Genomic DNA, 17,677 nt, shown 5'->3' with positions numbered 1-17,677 from the left:
CTTTAGTAAAACAGCCATTTTGATTTCTGAAACCTGAAGCTTAAAAAAACTGGCAGAAGACATCTTTGGTAATAGGTATTGGATGCCGTCCTATGACACAAAAGTTTTCTTCAGCTGTCCTGGAAGTCTTAAAACCCTCTAAAGATAAGGGAACTAATATACTTGCTGGGTATTTTTTCCCTACTATGGGCTGCTTATGAAGACTTTTTTCAGTTTATAAAAGGGCTTGCTTAGCACATTTGATGGTGTTTTTAGACTAGAGTGCTTAATGCATAATAATTAGAAATGTGTATTCTGTATTTGATAAAGTTTTCAGTCTGTAGTGACAAGCTCCTTCAGCGTGGCAGTTTTGGTTATTCACGGGCAGCAAGTTAATGTCACTTCTAGGACTCCTTTCTTTGCTGAAATGCCATTTTCTCTGGTTACCATTGAGGTCACCTGACACTAATTGATCACAAATTCCACGGAGAGACAGCTGCGTGTGAGTTCAGTGAGTGAAATGGCAGAAAAATGTATACCAACTGCAAGGAGTGATGACTGGGAGGGGAAAACAAGCTGTGAACAGAACAAACAAAACCATGAGAGACAAACGTTTAAAAAGTGGCTAAGCAGTGAGCCAAATCCTAATGAGTTGGCACATTATTGGAAGAAGCTTTTAACTGAAACAGCTGAAACTTAGTGGAAGAGTGTGTTAAGCACAATATTATGGTCTGCTTCAGCACTGAAACATATACAGTGCTGTCTTTCAGCATATGACATAACTACGTGAAAATAGATTGCATTTTAATTTTTTTGTCCAATATTAAAGTTATTGTAGGCAACATAGCTGCTCCGTTCACACCTGTGAAAGGCACTGTTACTATAGTTTTGAACCTTCTTGGATCTTTTTTCTCCTGTTGCTTGTAGAAATTAAGTGAGGTATTAGTAGAGGTTTTATTCAGACACAAGCTGTCTTTACTGCTCTTCTCTTGAAAATATCCTTGTATCTTACATGGAGAATGACATTCAATAGGAGTGAAAATGACTTTCAGATTTTTGTGGCACACTTAATAATATAAATTATCCGTTTTTCTGATGTGACTCCATATTTCTTGTTATGCTGTGGAAACTAACTTCCACATACCTAAATTCATAAGTCAGTTTTGTGGTATTTTAGAGAGGCTTAGAAGTAGATGCGTTAGGTGTGTTTAAAAAAACAAAACAAAAATACTTCCTTGCTAAGATAGGCATGCATGAATCTAACTGTTGCTTTGTAAGAAGAACTAATTAGATGCTTTGTGCACATGAAATGTGAGCCATGAGCTACTCTGTCTTGTAAAACGTTCTATTTTGAGTGCACATCTTAAGTGCGAGCTTAATGTTCAGACCCTTCTGCTTGGATTGCTGAAGTTTCTGAAGAAGTTAACAATTACTTTAACACTGAACATCTCCCTCTGTCTCCTCCTACCCATATAAAAACCTTTGTCACAATCTGAGAAATACCTTGCAGTCAGCGGGCAACCAGTAGACTTTCTGCAGGAGGTGTCTACTGAGAAGTGACAAAGGGCAGCTTGGCAAATGTTCAGAAACCGACATTAACTTGCTGGAGCCCGGCATGGGACCTTGTGTTCAGCAGAATTCTTCTGACCTGTCTCTCTGCATGCCGAGCTAATCAGCAAACACCTAATGAGCCTACTCTAAAGAAACAGACCCTCACAACCTACTTCATTTTCATATGTTCTCTGGGGGTGGAGAGACAAGACTTCATAAGGACTGATGATGCTGCAAAGACCACAATAATGATAATTAACTTGCTGAATTTAGAAGATTATGCTGTTAATTAGTTGCAAAATAAAGATAAGTAATAGAGCAGCAGATGGTAGGATAACACCCAGGAGAAGGAGGGTTATTACTCTGATGAGCTTTTGTGGCAGATATGAAATATGGATCTGAGTTTTTCACAAATTGTTTCTGTAGAATATTATCTTGTTTCTGTGAGGTCTTGATGGAATGCTCTAGTCCTACCAAATTTTGACAGATACAGTGAGGATTTGTTTTCAAGGATATACATGAACAATAAAATCTCACTGGTAAAGACTTCAAAAGCTATTAAGATCTTTGCAAATACCAATTTTAGTTTGCCTTTAGTAATGAAATATTAGTAAACAAACCTTGGTTGTCGTGAGGTTTCCCCACATAATAATGCTTATATACATTTATTCTAATTTTTGTTTCAATATACTAGATTTTAAAAACTGGTATTCTCATGGTATTTGGGCTATCTTAATACTCACAGGAAGCATGACATCCATGTTCTATTTTACTCCAGCATTACTTTCTAAGACATTAAACCTAACAACGTAATTTTCAAAAAGAGTTTATTTACTTACAAATTTATGAAATTAAATGGTTTCATCGTTAGTGTTTCAGTACAGAAGGTTAAGGCCTACTTTGCACATCCATTGTGCCTGATGATAGATCTTTTATAATGTAGATAGGATTGTGCTGTTTCCTTCTTTCTACTGCTATTTTCAAATTAATGTAAAATATAAAAATGTAATAGCATGCACTTCCTTTGAGGTCAATTTTGCAAATATTTCTTGAAACACAGAAATGCAGAAATTGAAAAAATGGAGCTAGACAATAGTAAGAGTTACTTGCCTTATGTGGACGTTAAAAAGCCCAAAGAAACCCTAATTTGTTTCATCTCCCAAATCTTCTGAACTTTGGCTGCTTTTCACTAAGGAAATGGATATGCTAGGGAGGAAATTTTTTAAGTACCCAGCTTCAAACAAGCACTATAAAGACATTTCCAGTTTATAGAATCTGTTGGTTTGGGGTGGTTTTGTGGAGGATACTTGGCTTAAGATTTGCCAGTGCTGTCGTAGTAGATCAGACACTGGCCATACACATGCTAACTGTGTTTGTGGTCCACTGCCATGAACATTAGAAGTCTGGTTGTTTTCACTGAACTTAAATATTTTGACACTTAAATTGCATGACATCTAATAATTTTAACTTTTCATGTCAGTGGAGGAGGTGAGTGTGTATATGACAAATGGCCATGGTTGAGGGATTTTTGAGAGAGTAACTTTTTAAAATCAGCTAGTATGACTTGAATGAAAGAGAGTGTACCCTTTAAAACCCGAGGAAGTTAAAATAGACACATTGTAACTAGTTTGTTATAACTAATTTGTCTATCACTACTGCCTGGATTTTGAGTCCTGAAGGTTTGTCATAACTGATAAACAGCAAGTTATGATACAAGAAATACTTCTAAAGTAATTCAGATAATAAATTAAGAGACGTGAAAATCAAATGTTAATAACTTATGGGAAAGACACTGGATAGAATTCTCATATTAACATTATATACTTACTGCTTTCTTGAAAAAAATCTTTTTCAGTGATATGGAAGTGATATGTCTCCCTGGTAGTCCTGATGTTAGTTTAGAAAATATCACTATTTAATGACAAGGATTAGTTGGAATTTAAAGTAGGGGTTGGAAATAGTCTTCTCAAACTTTCAAATAATTCAAAGAGTTTGGTTTCAGCCGTGTTAGACAATTAGAAAACACTTGGGCCTTCATGTGTTTGTTTAGCTGGAGACAGGGACTGATATTTTTTTGTTAGTTTGTTTTTCCATGTTGAGTTAGGAAGGTACAGGTTGATTCTTGAGCTTGTTTTAATGCTGTAAAGAATTACTGAAGTGCTTAGTCTTTTTAAAGTGCTGTACGTATACTAAGAATTATGGGCATATTATCTTAAAAATTTGTGTCGTCCTGCCTTAATGCTTGCAGCTATCCTAAATTCTTAGCAGAGGTGAGCACTTTGGAAACTACTCTAGATTTGTCTTGTGTACTTTTCTGAAAGCACCGTCTTCATTCCAGGAAACTTACCAAGTTGATAAAAAATGAGGTGGGGAACAGAACTTTGTTAAGATAGAATATTTACGTACGCTTTAACGGTCCCTTTTTGGGGTAATGTGTACTGTTACTTTCAATGTAGAGCAGTCACTGTGGAAGAAACTTAATACAGAAGGCACTGGCTAGATATTCTACAAGAGCAAGACAGCAGGGGAATGTTGAGATTTCTTCTGTCATCTTCAAGTAGGATATCTGCTGCTGGTGGTTAGATGCTACAGCCAACTATATGTTTTTGATAGTTGATGTAACTTGCTATATTGCAGATCTGAAGACTTTTTGCAGTTCTGACAAATGTAATCTGCAATCTGTTTTAATTGTAAAATATGATCCAGAAAAGCCTATCACCATGCAAGGTAGGAGGGAGCTGTCACTATATTCCAATGACTGAATTGTTGAGAGACCTTAGATACTACAGTTTATAGAGAATATCTACATAAATAGGTGCAAAGTCGTCTGCTTATTTTGAGCTTGCCAAATGCAGCCTAGCTCCAACATTTTAAAGACTATATTAGTACATTGGCAATATTTTGTTCATATGCTAGATAAGATTATACAAGTTACCAGAGTTGTTATGAACTGTCATGTATTTAGTCATTTACCTTCTCTTAAGCTTGCGCTGGATTTTTACAGCAGAAAAACATCCTTTAGTACTATTTGTCTAGGTAAATTCTTAAATATCACTGAAAATGCAATGATAAATTACACAATATTCATGCAATGTTAAGAATTTTAAGAAATAATATGGAATTAGAAGCAGTTGTATCTGCTGAAAGTTAGTATACCTTTTACCACTTAAGATTAAGGATTTGTTGTAAAAAATTATATTACCAAGTTGTCAGTAACTCTTGAATGTATTACAGCTGAACTTTGAAGTTACTGTTCTTCACAGTGGCTGTGTGCAAGAAAGAACTTCAAGACTTCTAGCAAATTTCTAATGTAAAATAGCACACCCTTGCAGACTTCTGTATAAATAAAAGTTAATCTTTACATACAACCTAAGCTTGTTACTGTTTTGTGCATTATTTCAGCAAAGACCTTGCCATTTATATAATAATTACTCATAAGAGGGATTGTAGAGAGATTGTATTTGTAAAGACCATGGAAAAGTGGAGTCATAGCTTACAATTTAAATATAGAGAACACCAGAATTTTTTAAATCAAAGAAGTTTGTGTTCTTTTTTTACCTATTTTCCTTTATGTGTGGTTGTTTTCTTTCTGATCTGTGCCTCGTGTAATAGCAGCTTCAGCAGCTCTTTCTTTATGGCCTTCCAGTCATCTCTTTGTGGGCACAGTTCATCCTGAAGAAGGCTTTCCTTTTACTTCTCCATACAGCTTACCATCCTTTTCTTTCTGAGATCTTATACAAAGCCTCATTGCTGTTGTCATGCTTGCAGAAAATTATCACCTGTTAGTAGGTGTATGTCTAGATGACTGTTGAAAGCTGTTTTGGAGTTGGAGCTCCTGTTTCCAAAATGGAAGTGACTACTGTTATTATAAGTCACTAATAACGCTTCAAGTTAGCAAAATAGAATATTTCCTTCTTTTTTCTTTTTTTATTTGTTTTCTGCTTGCAGAGACTGAAAGCAGCCTTGACCCAGCAGCACCCTCAGGTAACAAATGGAGATACTGCCAAGGGACATCCAAGTGGGTTGGTTAGGACTCAGTCAGAGGAACCACGACCACAATCACTACAGCAACCTGCAACTTCAACAACTGAAACCCCGGTATGACAACAGTGTGGACTTGTACTTCCTGCCCCCTTCTTCATTATGCAAAAGAAATCTTTTACGTTTTTTCAGATGTTTAAAGTTCTTAGATGTTCTTAAATTATTATAAAACGTGTTATCCACAGTTGTAATTTAAAAAAAAAAAAGTATTATCTGTCTGCTCAAATTCACAACTAAGTCCTCCTAATTTATGGAGTGCAGTAACAAGAAATTCTGTGGTAACTAAAAACTGTACAGCTGGTTAATATATATTTGAAAAACCTAAGGGCTTTTATGTTCTGTTTATATTGCATCTGTTTAATATTTTGTATCATAAACACACTTCAGAAATTTTTTTCTAACTGCTTTGGGTGTCATGCTTGTGTTAATTTGCTTAAAGGATCTTTTCTGGGTTGCCACACAAAGTATCTCAGCTGTGTGATTGTGTACTGTGTCATCCCAGGTACTGATACAGGGGCTGTGAGCTTAGGAATAGTGTGCTGTCCCTTTGGGGTGATAGGTGAGAACAGAGGGAAAAAGGGCAAGACCTCTGAGTCAGACTGGGAGTTCTTCTGGAGGAAAGAGGTACTTCTGTGGGTGAATCCTGGAGGATTGTTGATGTTCTGCTTCAGTACAACTTGCTGGACTGTTTTTATGTTGTGCATGTTTTCAAAACACTCTTAAAAATCTCTGGGAGTGTTTTCAGAATTCATAGCATAACACCAATTTTATAAAGGTACATACTTGGCCCAGAACCGTAAGGACCTGCACCTGCAGTGAAAGCCCTCAGATTCTTAGACTGGCCAGTGAAATCAAATAATGTAACAAAACAAATATGTTTGGAGCAAAAAGAGGACAAGGTTACCTATTGTAAAGTTATCTCCTTATTAAAGCTACTGTTTTCCTATACTGTCTTAAGTCTTTTAAAATAATAGTTTCATAATACCACATAGGAGAATTTTGAAGACTAAAAGGTTGCTACTTTTAATCTTCAGGTTGTTACTTTAATCTTTAATCTTAAGGTTGTTACTTTAGTGTTTAAAACAAACAAACATTGCATGTGTTCCATTTCTAAAAGGCTGTTTTGCATTTCCAAGGATTTTTTTGTTATTAGTTTTCTAGAATTTATACACATTTTGGATTTTTAAAAATAAAACTTCCTTACTGTGCTAGACTGAATGTTCAGGTGCACTGGTGAATATGTCATGTAGAAAGTTAATTCTGTCTGCCCTATCATTTGAAATGCTTTTAAGCTCAAACATTCTGTTTTCATAATTAATTACTTTGCCCAGGGTCCATATGCAGTTAGCAAAGGTGTTTAATATATAAATTACTGAAATATTTTGATCCTGTCATAATATGTGTGTGGATATAAGGGAAATAAGTACATGGTGGTGGGGAACACATCAAGTAGGAGGTGGCTGTCAGGAGATCCAGGGATCAGTGAGTGTCAGCATTGATGGCATTTGACAAACAGCTTCTCTCTGTTGGGCATAATAAGTTGTAATTAAGTTTGTGGGAAGGGTATTTTGAGAAGATTCAAAAGTAGAAAAATTGTTTCCTGCTAAATGTAACTTTTAAAAGCTGTTTTGGGTAAAAGAGTTTTTTAAAGTTTACTTTTTGTTAATACTCATGCCATCACAATTGGTAAAATAATACCCAAGAGCCCATCTAAAGAAGTGCTGCTTCCAGCCTTTATTCAGGTGCTGAATGTAAATGTCATATAAACCTAACTTTGTCAAGTGAGTGGCTTCTTTTAGTGCAATTTTAAACCAAAGCCAGAGCCGTAATTAAAATGTTTCATGATGATGTAACATGGTAAGGAGATACCTTACTGAAATACAGAAAAAGTTTTAAAAATATATCTGTAGATTTAATTCTGTGATATGTCTATAACCTGAATGTATTTAGAAATGTTGTTGAATGCTCTTCTCAAGATGTGATATGTATTTATATTATATGTATTTATATTATATGTTCTGTAGGTTAAGTGATGAGTGCTATTATACTGGTAACTTCTTTAATACTTGTTACTGTTTTCAGGCATCCCCAGCTCAGCCTACGCCACAAACACCAAATACGGGTGGTCGGCGAAGAAGAGCTGCCAATGAAGACCCTGATGAGAAAAGAAGGAAGTTCCTGGAGCGAAACCGGGCGGCTGCTTCCAGGTGCCGACAGAAACGGAAAGTCTGGGTGCAGTCACTGGAGAAAAAAGCCGAGGACCTGAGCTCACTAAATGGCCAGTTACAGGTAAATTTTTAATTTCAAGTAAAAATATCTAAGTTTTTCCATTCTTGGACAGTGATCCTGGATCAATGGAACCTGAACTTTGCATGAAATCCGAAGTATCAATGGTTTTGTAACTGGTGGCTCATGTCAGAATTGAAAATTCAACATTAATTGCATATACCAGTAAAATAAGATTATAAGAGAATACTCAGATTTCAAGATCTGTAAATTTGAGGATCATGCCCTTTTGTCCTTTGTTCCATTTTAAATAACTTTCAGACTGTGATACTAAACAAGAATGACAAGACGCATTGGAATAAAGGCTTATCTGGAAAGTAATGGCCTTGCCTTAAAAATATCTTGCTTTTAATAATTTGTATCACAGCCCAAGTTATTTAAATAAGATTTGGTTTTATTTTCTTTGGTTCTTTTTAACTTCACTTTTTTTCCTTTAAAGTGAATGTAGTGCTCGTGAAAGGTGCCAGATTGACTTCCCTGGAAACTGAAGGCCTCTTTTGTCCACAGAACAGGTACAGCACAGGCAGTGGCAGTGCAAATTTCACCACACTGCCCTCCCAGTGTGCATAAACCTTATAGTGAGGGAAGTAAACTATAAGAGGGTAGTGTATGTTGTCAGTCATTTTTTCACCTCATCTGAGGTCATCAGTTGTTGGAAAGTTGCCATGTTGGGGAATCTGTTACCCCAGTAAAACAATCCATGGCCCTTTTGTTTAAACTACTATTAAATATTAAAGCATACTTTCTTAATGTTTTCCAGCAGCACATAAGAATTGGCACAAAGCATTGTTTCAAAATACAAAGCCTAAAAGCTTTACTTTGAGAATTACAGAAATTATGTCATTTCCTAAATGAAGTATCCATTTAGAAAATGCAATGGAAAGTAATTTGGAATTTTGAAGTTTCACTGTTTGTTCTTTCTCACTGAGACAGATTGACAGATCTTTTCCTTCCTATTAAAACTCCTCTTTCAATGCTGTTTGATATAGAACATGTCCTAGCTCAGTCAACAGGAAATCAGGGTGTGTTGAGATTACTTTTTATCATGGAATCAAAATTACAGTGTATCAATTGTCTTCAGCTTCATGTCTTTAAAAATACTCAGCATCCCAGACTGTAGAATGTAAGAAATTCATACCTAAGTTCACTATATGAAATAATTTCCCATATTCCAAGAATCCTGACACTGTGCACCAGCTTTAGTTTAAATTCCTTGCAAATACATAGTATTCACATGCCTGTTCACAACTTGCACACCTCTTCCTTTAATGCAGTCACAGTCCTCACTGTAAATCCATTAATTACAAAATTATATGTACCACCATAGCTTAAATAACTAAGAAACAAGTGAAGGTAAATCCATGGAAAGAAAAACAAAGAATGAAAAAGATGGGCTATATTTCAGTTTTCTTAGTGAAAACAATTTTTGGTATTACATGAACTGCCTTTACCTTAAACATACCAATTTTTATAACTGAAAATAGTGTTAAGTACAATAACCAAAACATTTCCATGTTTCTAAGAGTTAAATCAGTGAGTTGAAGACAGAATTTTCTTACATTCTGTCAAAAGCAAAACTGTTAACTGTGAAGAACAGAATGACTTGTAAAGAAAATTGAATGTCAGAGAAATAATTAAACTGTACTGTTTGTGGAAACATTAATCAATCCTATATTTCCATAATAATTCTTAACAGGCTAACACAGCCGATCAGTGTAGTGAGCAGTAATGATCCATGATTACTTACTTTATATTTAATAGTAAATTTAATAAGTTTGGAGTTTTGCCTTAGTGCAGTTTTATAGACTGAGTGTTGGGGGTTAGTAGTTCATATTGTGTTTAATATTTAAATGACCTGCTTAGCTGAATTTACTGAGATGTCACATTTCCAAAAGTAGGTTATTACCAAAATGGCTACATTGCATTGCTTCACATAACAATTCTGACTTCTTTCAAGTCAATTAGTAGCTCACTAATAATGTCTATGTCAAGGTTTCTAAGACTCTTTAACAGTATATGGAAATTTTTAAGAGTTTTTCTTGTTTGATCTATGATTCCATAGTTTTCAGCTTTCTATAGATGAATTTCTTCTTTTAAATGATTTGTGTAATTTCCTTTTTAACCAATATTTTTCAGATTTTTACTTGAGGGAAAATTTCCATCAATTACATCACACCAGTAACATATTTAGGTTAGGCTGGTTGTCTTTATCATAGACTCAGCTATGCAAGGTTTTTTTCATGCTTCCAATCTTGTAAAGTTTATTTATTGTTTGCTTGTTGTGAACTGTGTTTTCTACTAATATACTGACTTGTTTATTGATCTTAAATTTTATATACCACATTGTGTTGCCTCTGTGCCTTGCACAATACTGCAGGGCATGGTATGCTATATAAGGTGTTAAAGAAATACTGACTATGTGTCCCCAGTGGCTGCTTAGTCATATTGCAGGATCAGATGCCAAAATTCATTATACAGTGTATTTGGTCCCTGCTGCTTTAATAATTTTAGAGGGCAAAATAGTAATGTTAGAGGAGTCTGTCTTCTGCACGAGGTCACTGTAGGTTTAAAGGTTCAACAATCAAGTGGTAGTTTGTACTAATGCTGCAGAAGCTGCTTTAGGAAGGCTACATTATTAAAGAAATGCCCATAAGTAAATGTTGTAGAAGGTATTCAGAAAGAAACAGGAATAATGATGTTTGACTGAGCCACAGATCATTCCCCTATCCCTGTAAGTCACATCCACGTATCTCTGATGATGGTTTTCATAAGTAAACCTGACAAATGTTGTCCCACATATTGCTGAGTAATGGTTAATCTGGTTCCACTTTTACATACATATTTTGGATCCAGGGAGAAATAGGCAGATACAGAAGAACGTATTGTCCACTGCATGGTATTCCGTTGTAAGAATGCAGAAGGGAAAGTGTCTTTTGCAAAACAGAGTGCAGGTAAAAATAGATAGGCTTTCTTTCAGAAACCTGCTTTCTAATTTTAGCACATTTGGAAATGTGGGAACATAAAAATTCTTCTAGGTAGCATGTGAGGTATATTCCATGCTTATTTAAAGAATTGTTGATGCCTACACTTGACTTCATATCTCATTAATGAGGAGGATCTTTCCAGTGCGAAAACTTAAAATAATCCTTTCTCATGCCAACTGTTAAAGTGTGTTCACCATGTGTTTCTTGTTAGTCTTATTTTCAACACTAACCACATGTTAAATGACCACTGTGTGTTAACATTTTTTGAATGAGATGTGAAGTCTTGCTGCTGTCCCATACATGATAAGAAACTACATTATGTGTAGGAGTTGGTTCTAACAACCGTCCTTTATTACCAATTAGACATGGTTCTTGCTGGTAATATGTTATTGACAACTGTGGATTACCTTTCTGTGGCATTTCACATACCACTTGCCTGGCAGACAAAATCTGTTCTACTTTCAGGAATGATTTCTGCATTCCATATGGCAGTGTTGGCATGCAGGGTTCATGTTGTTAACAATGCTAACTATGTATTCAATGAGAATGCCTTAACTTTTTTAGTGTAGGAATGCTGTTCCATTTTTTCAAATAAGATAATACAATTGCTTTTCCTATTTCTGTTAGCAGATAAAAATTTTTCCATAAACATTAGTTTTACTTGCATTGATAAACAGCAACTTGATACTTGTACATGCTGTTTGTCTAAAAAATTCTTCCTTAAAATGTGGGAGATTTAGGTAGAAAATCTCAGAAAACCTTTTCGCAATTTGACCACTTATTTTGCTAACTTTCCTTGCAGCTAGTGAAATGTTTCATATTCTTGGATGTTGCTGCTCCTGTAGATTCTCAAGAAGTGTCTCAAAACTACATCAGCCTTTTTGGTTTTTCCCCCTCAGCTGTGTCAGTTCTGTGCAGCTGCCTGCTTGGCATCCAGATTTGTGGCTCCTCAGTAAGTAACATGGTGAACTAAGAGGAGACTGAGACCTGGAGGCAGAAGCAGCGTGCTTCTCTAACAGCCCATAGTTTCAGGACATAAGATGCCAGCTGGTAAAGATCTGGTGTGATTTTTGGTTGTTTGGTTTGGGTTTTTTTCAACCCTGTTTTTTTGTTTGTTTGTTTGTTCTTTGGTGTATTTTATTTGTTTGCAATCCCATTTTTATTTCATTAGAAATGTCCATGGAGTCAGGTTTTTTGCTTTCTTTCAGCTCTTGCTTTTGTTTTGAATATAAAGTTTCTAAAAGGGATATTTGACACAATACGATGATTGAACAGAAAAGTAGTCCTTAATAGTTTAAGAGGATTTTGCAAGTATAGAGGTTTGATATGTTATGTCTTCTAAATGGAGAGAGAGAACATGAAGAGGAGCTTTCCTTTAAAAAAAACTGGTATTTTAGTTACATTAATTATAAACACTGTTACTTAGTGCAATTAAACCAAATAAATTATGTTATTAAAAGCTGTTTTCTGTACTTTGGAGTATTTTTAGTTATAATTCATGTATTTCCTGACTGCACTGCCTATTTCTAGCTTGCAGGTAAATAAGTTGACTTTCTTGAGGCTTTTTTGTCAATTGATTTTAGATGAAATCAAATTTTCATGTTTATTTTTTCTTTAACTTCAAATGCAGAAACATGTGCATTTACCAAACAGTCATCTCATGTGTGTGGTATATTATGCTAATGTACAAAGGTTTAAATAACTTCTGGTATCAATGGAAAGGATTTATATTTAAAATAAAGTAACCCAAGAAAATGATACATTGTTACAAGCTATGGGTACCACAAAGCATTACAGATAAGTTGATTCTGTAGATACTTAAACATTTTTCTAGTATTTAAAGTGAATATAAGTCTATCAAAATGCCATACCATTCTGAATTTGGATTGTCACATATAATGCAGCTATGTAGCTCTTCTTATCTATAGGTATCAAACTGCTGCACACGGAAGGTGAGTATCACTTGTTCTCCATTTTACGAATGGGGAAATTGAAGCACAAAGTAGTAAGATGACCTTGCTCAAGGTCACCCAACAGTGGAAAGGCACATCCTGAAAATTAATGCAGCTACTAGGTTCTGCAAGTGCTATCTCCTAGATTACACTCCAATTTAGTGACATAAGCTGACAGTTCAGGATTTTGTCATTATCAATTATTCCCTCATACCACACATTTATGTACGATTGTCAAAGAGAAAATTAATACAGAAATCAAGAGACGTTTACTGAGTTATTATCCAGTGCACAAGACTTTCTTTTTTCAACAAGTGCAAATATAGTCATCAAATACGATTCTGTGTTGGCTGATTCACTGGGTTTTTTAACCTTTTTTTACTGTTGGCTGTGGCATCTGTTAAAATGTTGGTAGTTAAATGTAGGTTTACTCTGATTAGAATTCATCACAAAACCTTGCAGGAGAGTCTTACAATAGCTGGATCGTGAGTGCAACTATACGTAGACTCTGCATCTGCCAACTGAAAACCATATGTTATGTTTTCAAAGATAGCATTTCCTGGTTTAAGAAAATCTTGAAGTAAATTTAGCCAATTTTCAGTTGATATTTGCATATTCTGAGATAAAAGAAGTGTGTACATTTTTTCAATATGTACCAAATGGAAACTTCTTGTATTTTTTCTACCCCGAAATGAACAACTGAAAATCCTGTAAAACTTAATACTTATCTTCAAAATGTGTGTAGTTTGAGCCTGGTAAAGTATGTAACTTTCTTCTCCTTTAGAATGAAGTCACCCTGCTGAGAAATGAAGTGGCACAGCTGAAACAGCTTCTTCTGGCTCATAAAGATTGCCCTGTAACTGCCATGCAGAAGAAATCTGGCTATCATAGTGAGTAATGTTCCATTACCTATAGCCTTAGGCTGCATCAATGAAATACTGCCAATGTGAGCTGAATGAACATTAACATTGAGAAGTGCAGTTCTAAAATTATGTTTAAGATTGGGATTTTTTAGAAAAACAATCTTGAAAATTATTGGACAGGAACAATTATGTGATATTTAGAAATAAGTTTTTAAGGCCTTTCAATTGGAGTGTTGCATAATGTTGAAGGTTTTATGTCCATTTAATAAATGCTTATGATAGTAATCATTTAAGGACTATCGGTTACTACACCTGCTTTGGAAAATATAATTAAAGTGTTAAGAGCATGTAATTTTTTTATACTTCATCTTAGCCTAGTACATTGAAAGGTCCTTGTGGGTGTTTTTTCTCCACTGTCATGAGATTTCAGTAGAGGTAATAGAACAGCTGCCCTCATTTACCAAAACATCTAGGATCAGTCAAGCCCTTAAAATAATCAGATGCAGGTTCATGGTTTCTACTGTACAGTGTCTTCTAGATTGTTTTGGTTTCCACATTAAGCAACTACTTTTCTATGAACCATTTTAAAAAGCAGTTCTAATACTAAGGGAATTCTGAGAGTTTCAGTGGCGTTTTTTTCTAATACATGTTTTTACTTAAAGGTGCTCATTTGATTTTCATCCTTCCAGCATTTTAAAGGTTGATTATGCTTTCCTTACTCGTAACTTCATTTTTGGATATGATACACAGTGGCAGAGCCAGCTGCTGCTGCTGTAGAATAAATGGCCAATTTTGTCCATTGTACACAAATTTGTTACAAATAACTGAGCTGGGAATGCATTAGGCAACATTCATAATATATAACCCACAGCTTTCGTTTTTATGATTTAGTGATATTTCAGGATATTTGTAAATGTGAAGATTGTTTCTGCCATATGTAGCCACTTCATTTTAATTTGAAAGTGTCAGTAATTCAGGAGAATAAAGGAACATTTTGTATTGCATGCAAACAGATCCTCAGGTGCTTGCGGTAAAACTTAATGGCCACCATCTTTACTTGTAGTCGTTGTAAGCAATTTCATCAGAATGGGCAATATTTTTTAATTTAAAAGATTCGGGAGATTTAGCAACTCTCTATTGCCATATATATTTAGAATACTGATTTGTCAGTTTTGAGCTTATAAATCTTGGTCCTTTGATCTCCAGTCATTTTGACAAGACAGAAAATAGCATCTTGGAGTAAATTGGAGCAGTATAGAAATATGTTCGGGATTTATATTAACAATGATTGCTGCAGGGATGAGGCCATTATGGCTCCCATCTGACAGAACAACATAATTTCATACAGAAGCTACTAGGGGATAACATTATGCATGCAAGGTTTTTCAGCCAAACAAAAAACTGTAGGTTTCTTGAATTTGGTTGGTTTTGAGGATGTATGTTCCTGAACTGGCATGAAAAAATACTTTTAAAATGAGTCTTAAACTGGTAAACTAATGACATGCATAAGGATATCTTTGTTGAAGTTAATGAACAGGCTGTTTGGTAATGCTTATTTTCTGCCCTCAGAAAAGGACTATATTCTATGTAATTTACAAAAGAATACAAAACAAAAATGAACTAAGATACTACTCAGTGGAAAAAGCCTCCAAATTAGAAAAAAAAAAAAAAACCAATAGTAAGCAAGGAGATTGGAAGCATAGCTCACCTAGTTTCTCAAAAAGTCTGTTCAAAGTCATATTTCAACATGAATGAGAGTTCTAATGCCAGCCCTGTGAAAGGATTGTGTCACATCTCAGCATGAATATTGCTAGGAATAGGAAAGCATGTGGCCTAAGTGACATACCCACAGCCCAATTTTATGAGAGGAAAAATTATTTTTGTTAATACATTTATGAAAATGATGTACATATAAAGTATTTGTAAATAAACATATATGTTCATCAAGTAATCTAAGTTTGAATGGCTTCAAAAATTTATTGAGTGGTTTAATGGTCTTTGTGGAAGAAATGAAAGACACCAGATTACAGAACTCCTGTAGTGCTGATTATTGTGCACTGCTGAGACAGTGCTAGTTTATACCATGCAGACCATGTTTTAACAGCGAAGTCCACAATTTAATGGGGTTTCATGTATTATGCACATATATAGACACAAACAATCTATTGCTTTTCAGGGTATTTTTGGCAATTTTACAGTTTAAGATCTTTTGGATTTCCTGGACACATTTTTATCTCATGCCAAGTGAAGAGCAGGACTCTGCCTATACCACTTTATTTTTCTCAGATTGTTCTTTGGGATCATATTTTCCTTATTTAAAAAGTCTTATGCCTGCTTCAAAAAGGGGCGTAATCAGGACAGAGACACAATAAAAGTTGTCACTGTTTTGAGGCAGTATGAAATAATTTCTGTTGCAATCTTTGAGTTTTCTACCAGTTTAGACTTTATTTTCCAAAGAAAGATGCTATTGGTTCTGAATGTGTCTTTAAACCTGGAGGGGAGGAATGCTGGGTATAGATGAAATCTAAGTGCTGTTCATTTATTTTCCATTTTAGCTCTTCTAAACTAGATTATTACTAAAAGTCTTCTGCAATATTCCTGTATTTTCTCAGGCTTTTTCTGGACTTGGAGCAGGAGAAAAAAGTGGAAACTTGCAAGAAGAAAATATGTTGTGAAAACTAGAGTTATAAAAAAGTATTTGAAAAGGGTGTTTGGGTATTTTTAATATTTTTCAAAGGGACATCATCATATTCAAGAAAATTTGTGTGAAACAATATAAAAGAATATAAATAGAGGCTGCAGTGTAGATGGTATTATTTTTGTGTGTGTATTCTTTAGTTAGTTTTACATAAATGGTAGAAGGTGGCTAACCGGTTTCAGACCTCTAGTAATTTGAACTACTCAAACCACCAATTTCCTACAGCCTGTTCTGGACAGGCAACAGTCCTGTCATGACTGCAGGGGATATTCACAAAGACCATCTCACTGGAAATGAGCATTTTGAGGCCTGAGTCCCTCTATAGTCCATGGATGGCCTTATGAGAATTACCATGGGGCGTCCTTCCTAGAATCAAGGGACTGAAAGGAGGACTGAGTCACATGGCAGTGCTTGCATACTAGTTCCCATTTTGGCTTTGGTGAATTTTTTTTCTTCAGAAGACTGAAATCCCTCCTTGTTTGTTTATGTTACTGAAAACTATTGTTAGGCAATGCTAAGCACCAAATAACAGCTGTGTTTGACTACTCTAAAAGGGTACTTTTTAGTACATCCTCAAAAGTTTCCTCTGTGGTTATTTTGGTATTATAAAACTTTTTCCTATAGCTCAGCCTATACATTGTGTTCCATTACCAGAACGACTTTCTTCTTCTCATGATGCAGACTGTGTAGGAACTTGTGTAGCCCTCAGGACAGTTCATGTGATGTAGGTCTGTAAATTTTCAGCCTTCTAATGTACAGCACATGTTACTTCTGTAGACTAATTTCTGATTTGGACTGTGCATTTTCCTTGGTTTGAGGCAAAGCTGGGGAAGCCATTAAAAAGCTAAAATACCTAGGCTTTTTTTCTGCATTGTAAGCTACATTACAATTCTGGTATGTATTGCTTGCACTCCTGGAAACCACAGTCTTGTGCCTGGCAATTCTCTGGTCAGCTAAGAAAAAAGAAAAACATTGGCTGGAATTTAAATATGACTTCCTTGTGTTCTTGTAAAAGCCTTTGTTCTTTATTCCCAGTTTTTGGGCTTAAGAAAACAAGCCACCTCTGTAATGAGGTGACTTTTACATATCTCCTGTGTTCATTGAGTAGATTTTCTTGTTTCATTTTAATCCTCCAATTGGATTTCTGTATTCAATTTTTGACTGCTATTCCTGTAAAGTTAGGGCTACATATGGAAGGATTTTGAAGGAAATCTAAATAGCTATTCTTTAAGGTGGCATCTTATATCTAAATATTACTTTGTAGTTATTTACACTTCCAGTCAAATTTATTACTGTAAAGTGTGTTAGGTCTGTATCTTACAT

At 35.0% G+C, this 17,677-nt stretch overlaps 1 protein-coding gene across 4 annotated transcripts in view; it reads left to right on the top strand.

Moving 5' to 3' along the window:
• ATF2 (activating transcription factor 2) overlaps positions 1-17,677 on the top strand; it is a 48,046-nt gene that overhangs the window by 25,681 nt on the left and 4,688 nt on the right. For all 4 annotated transcript variants that reach the window (XM_051622915.1, XM_051622914.1, XM_051622912.1 and 1 more), the window contains 3 exons: positions 5,479-5,628; positions 7,654-7,860; positions 13,578-13,683. In XM_051622915.1, the coding sequence (XP_051478875.1) occupies positions 5,479-5,628; positions 7,654-7,860; positions 13,578-13,683 (463 nt within the window). The remainder of the gene's footprint in view (positions 1-5,478; positions 5,629-7,653; positions 7,861-13,577; positions 13,684-17,677) is intronic.

Source organism: Apus apus, chromosome 6 (genome assembly GCF_020740795.1).
Source record: "Apus apus isolate bApuApu2 chromosome 6, bApuApu2.pri.cur, whole genome shotgun sequence".
Classification (NCBI taxonomy): Eukaryota; Metazoa; Chordata; class Aves; order Apodiformes; family Apodidae; genus Apus; species Apus apus.
Note: the sequence above shows the minus strand (reverse complement) of the source record. Positions and strands in the feature narration are given on the sequence as shown.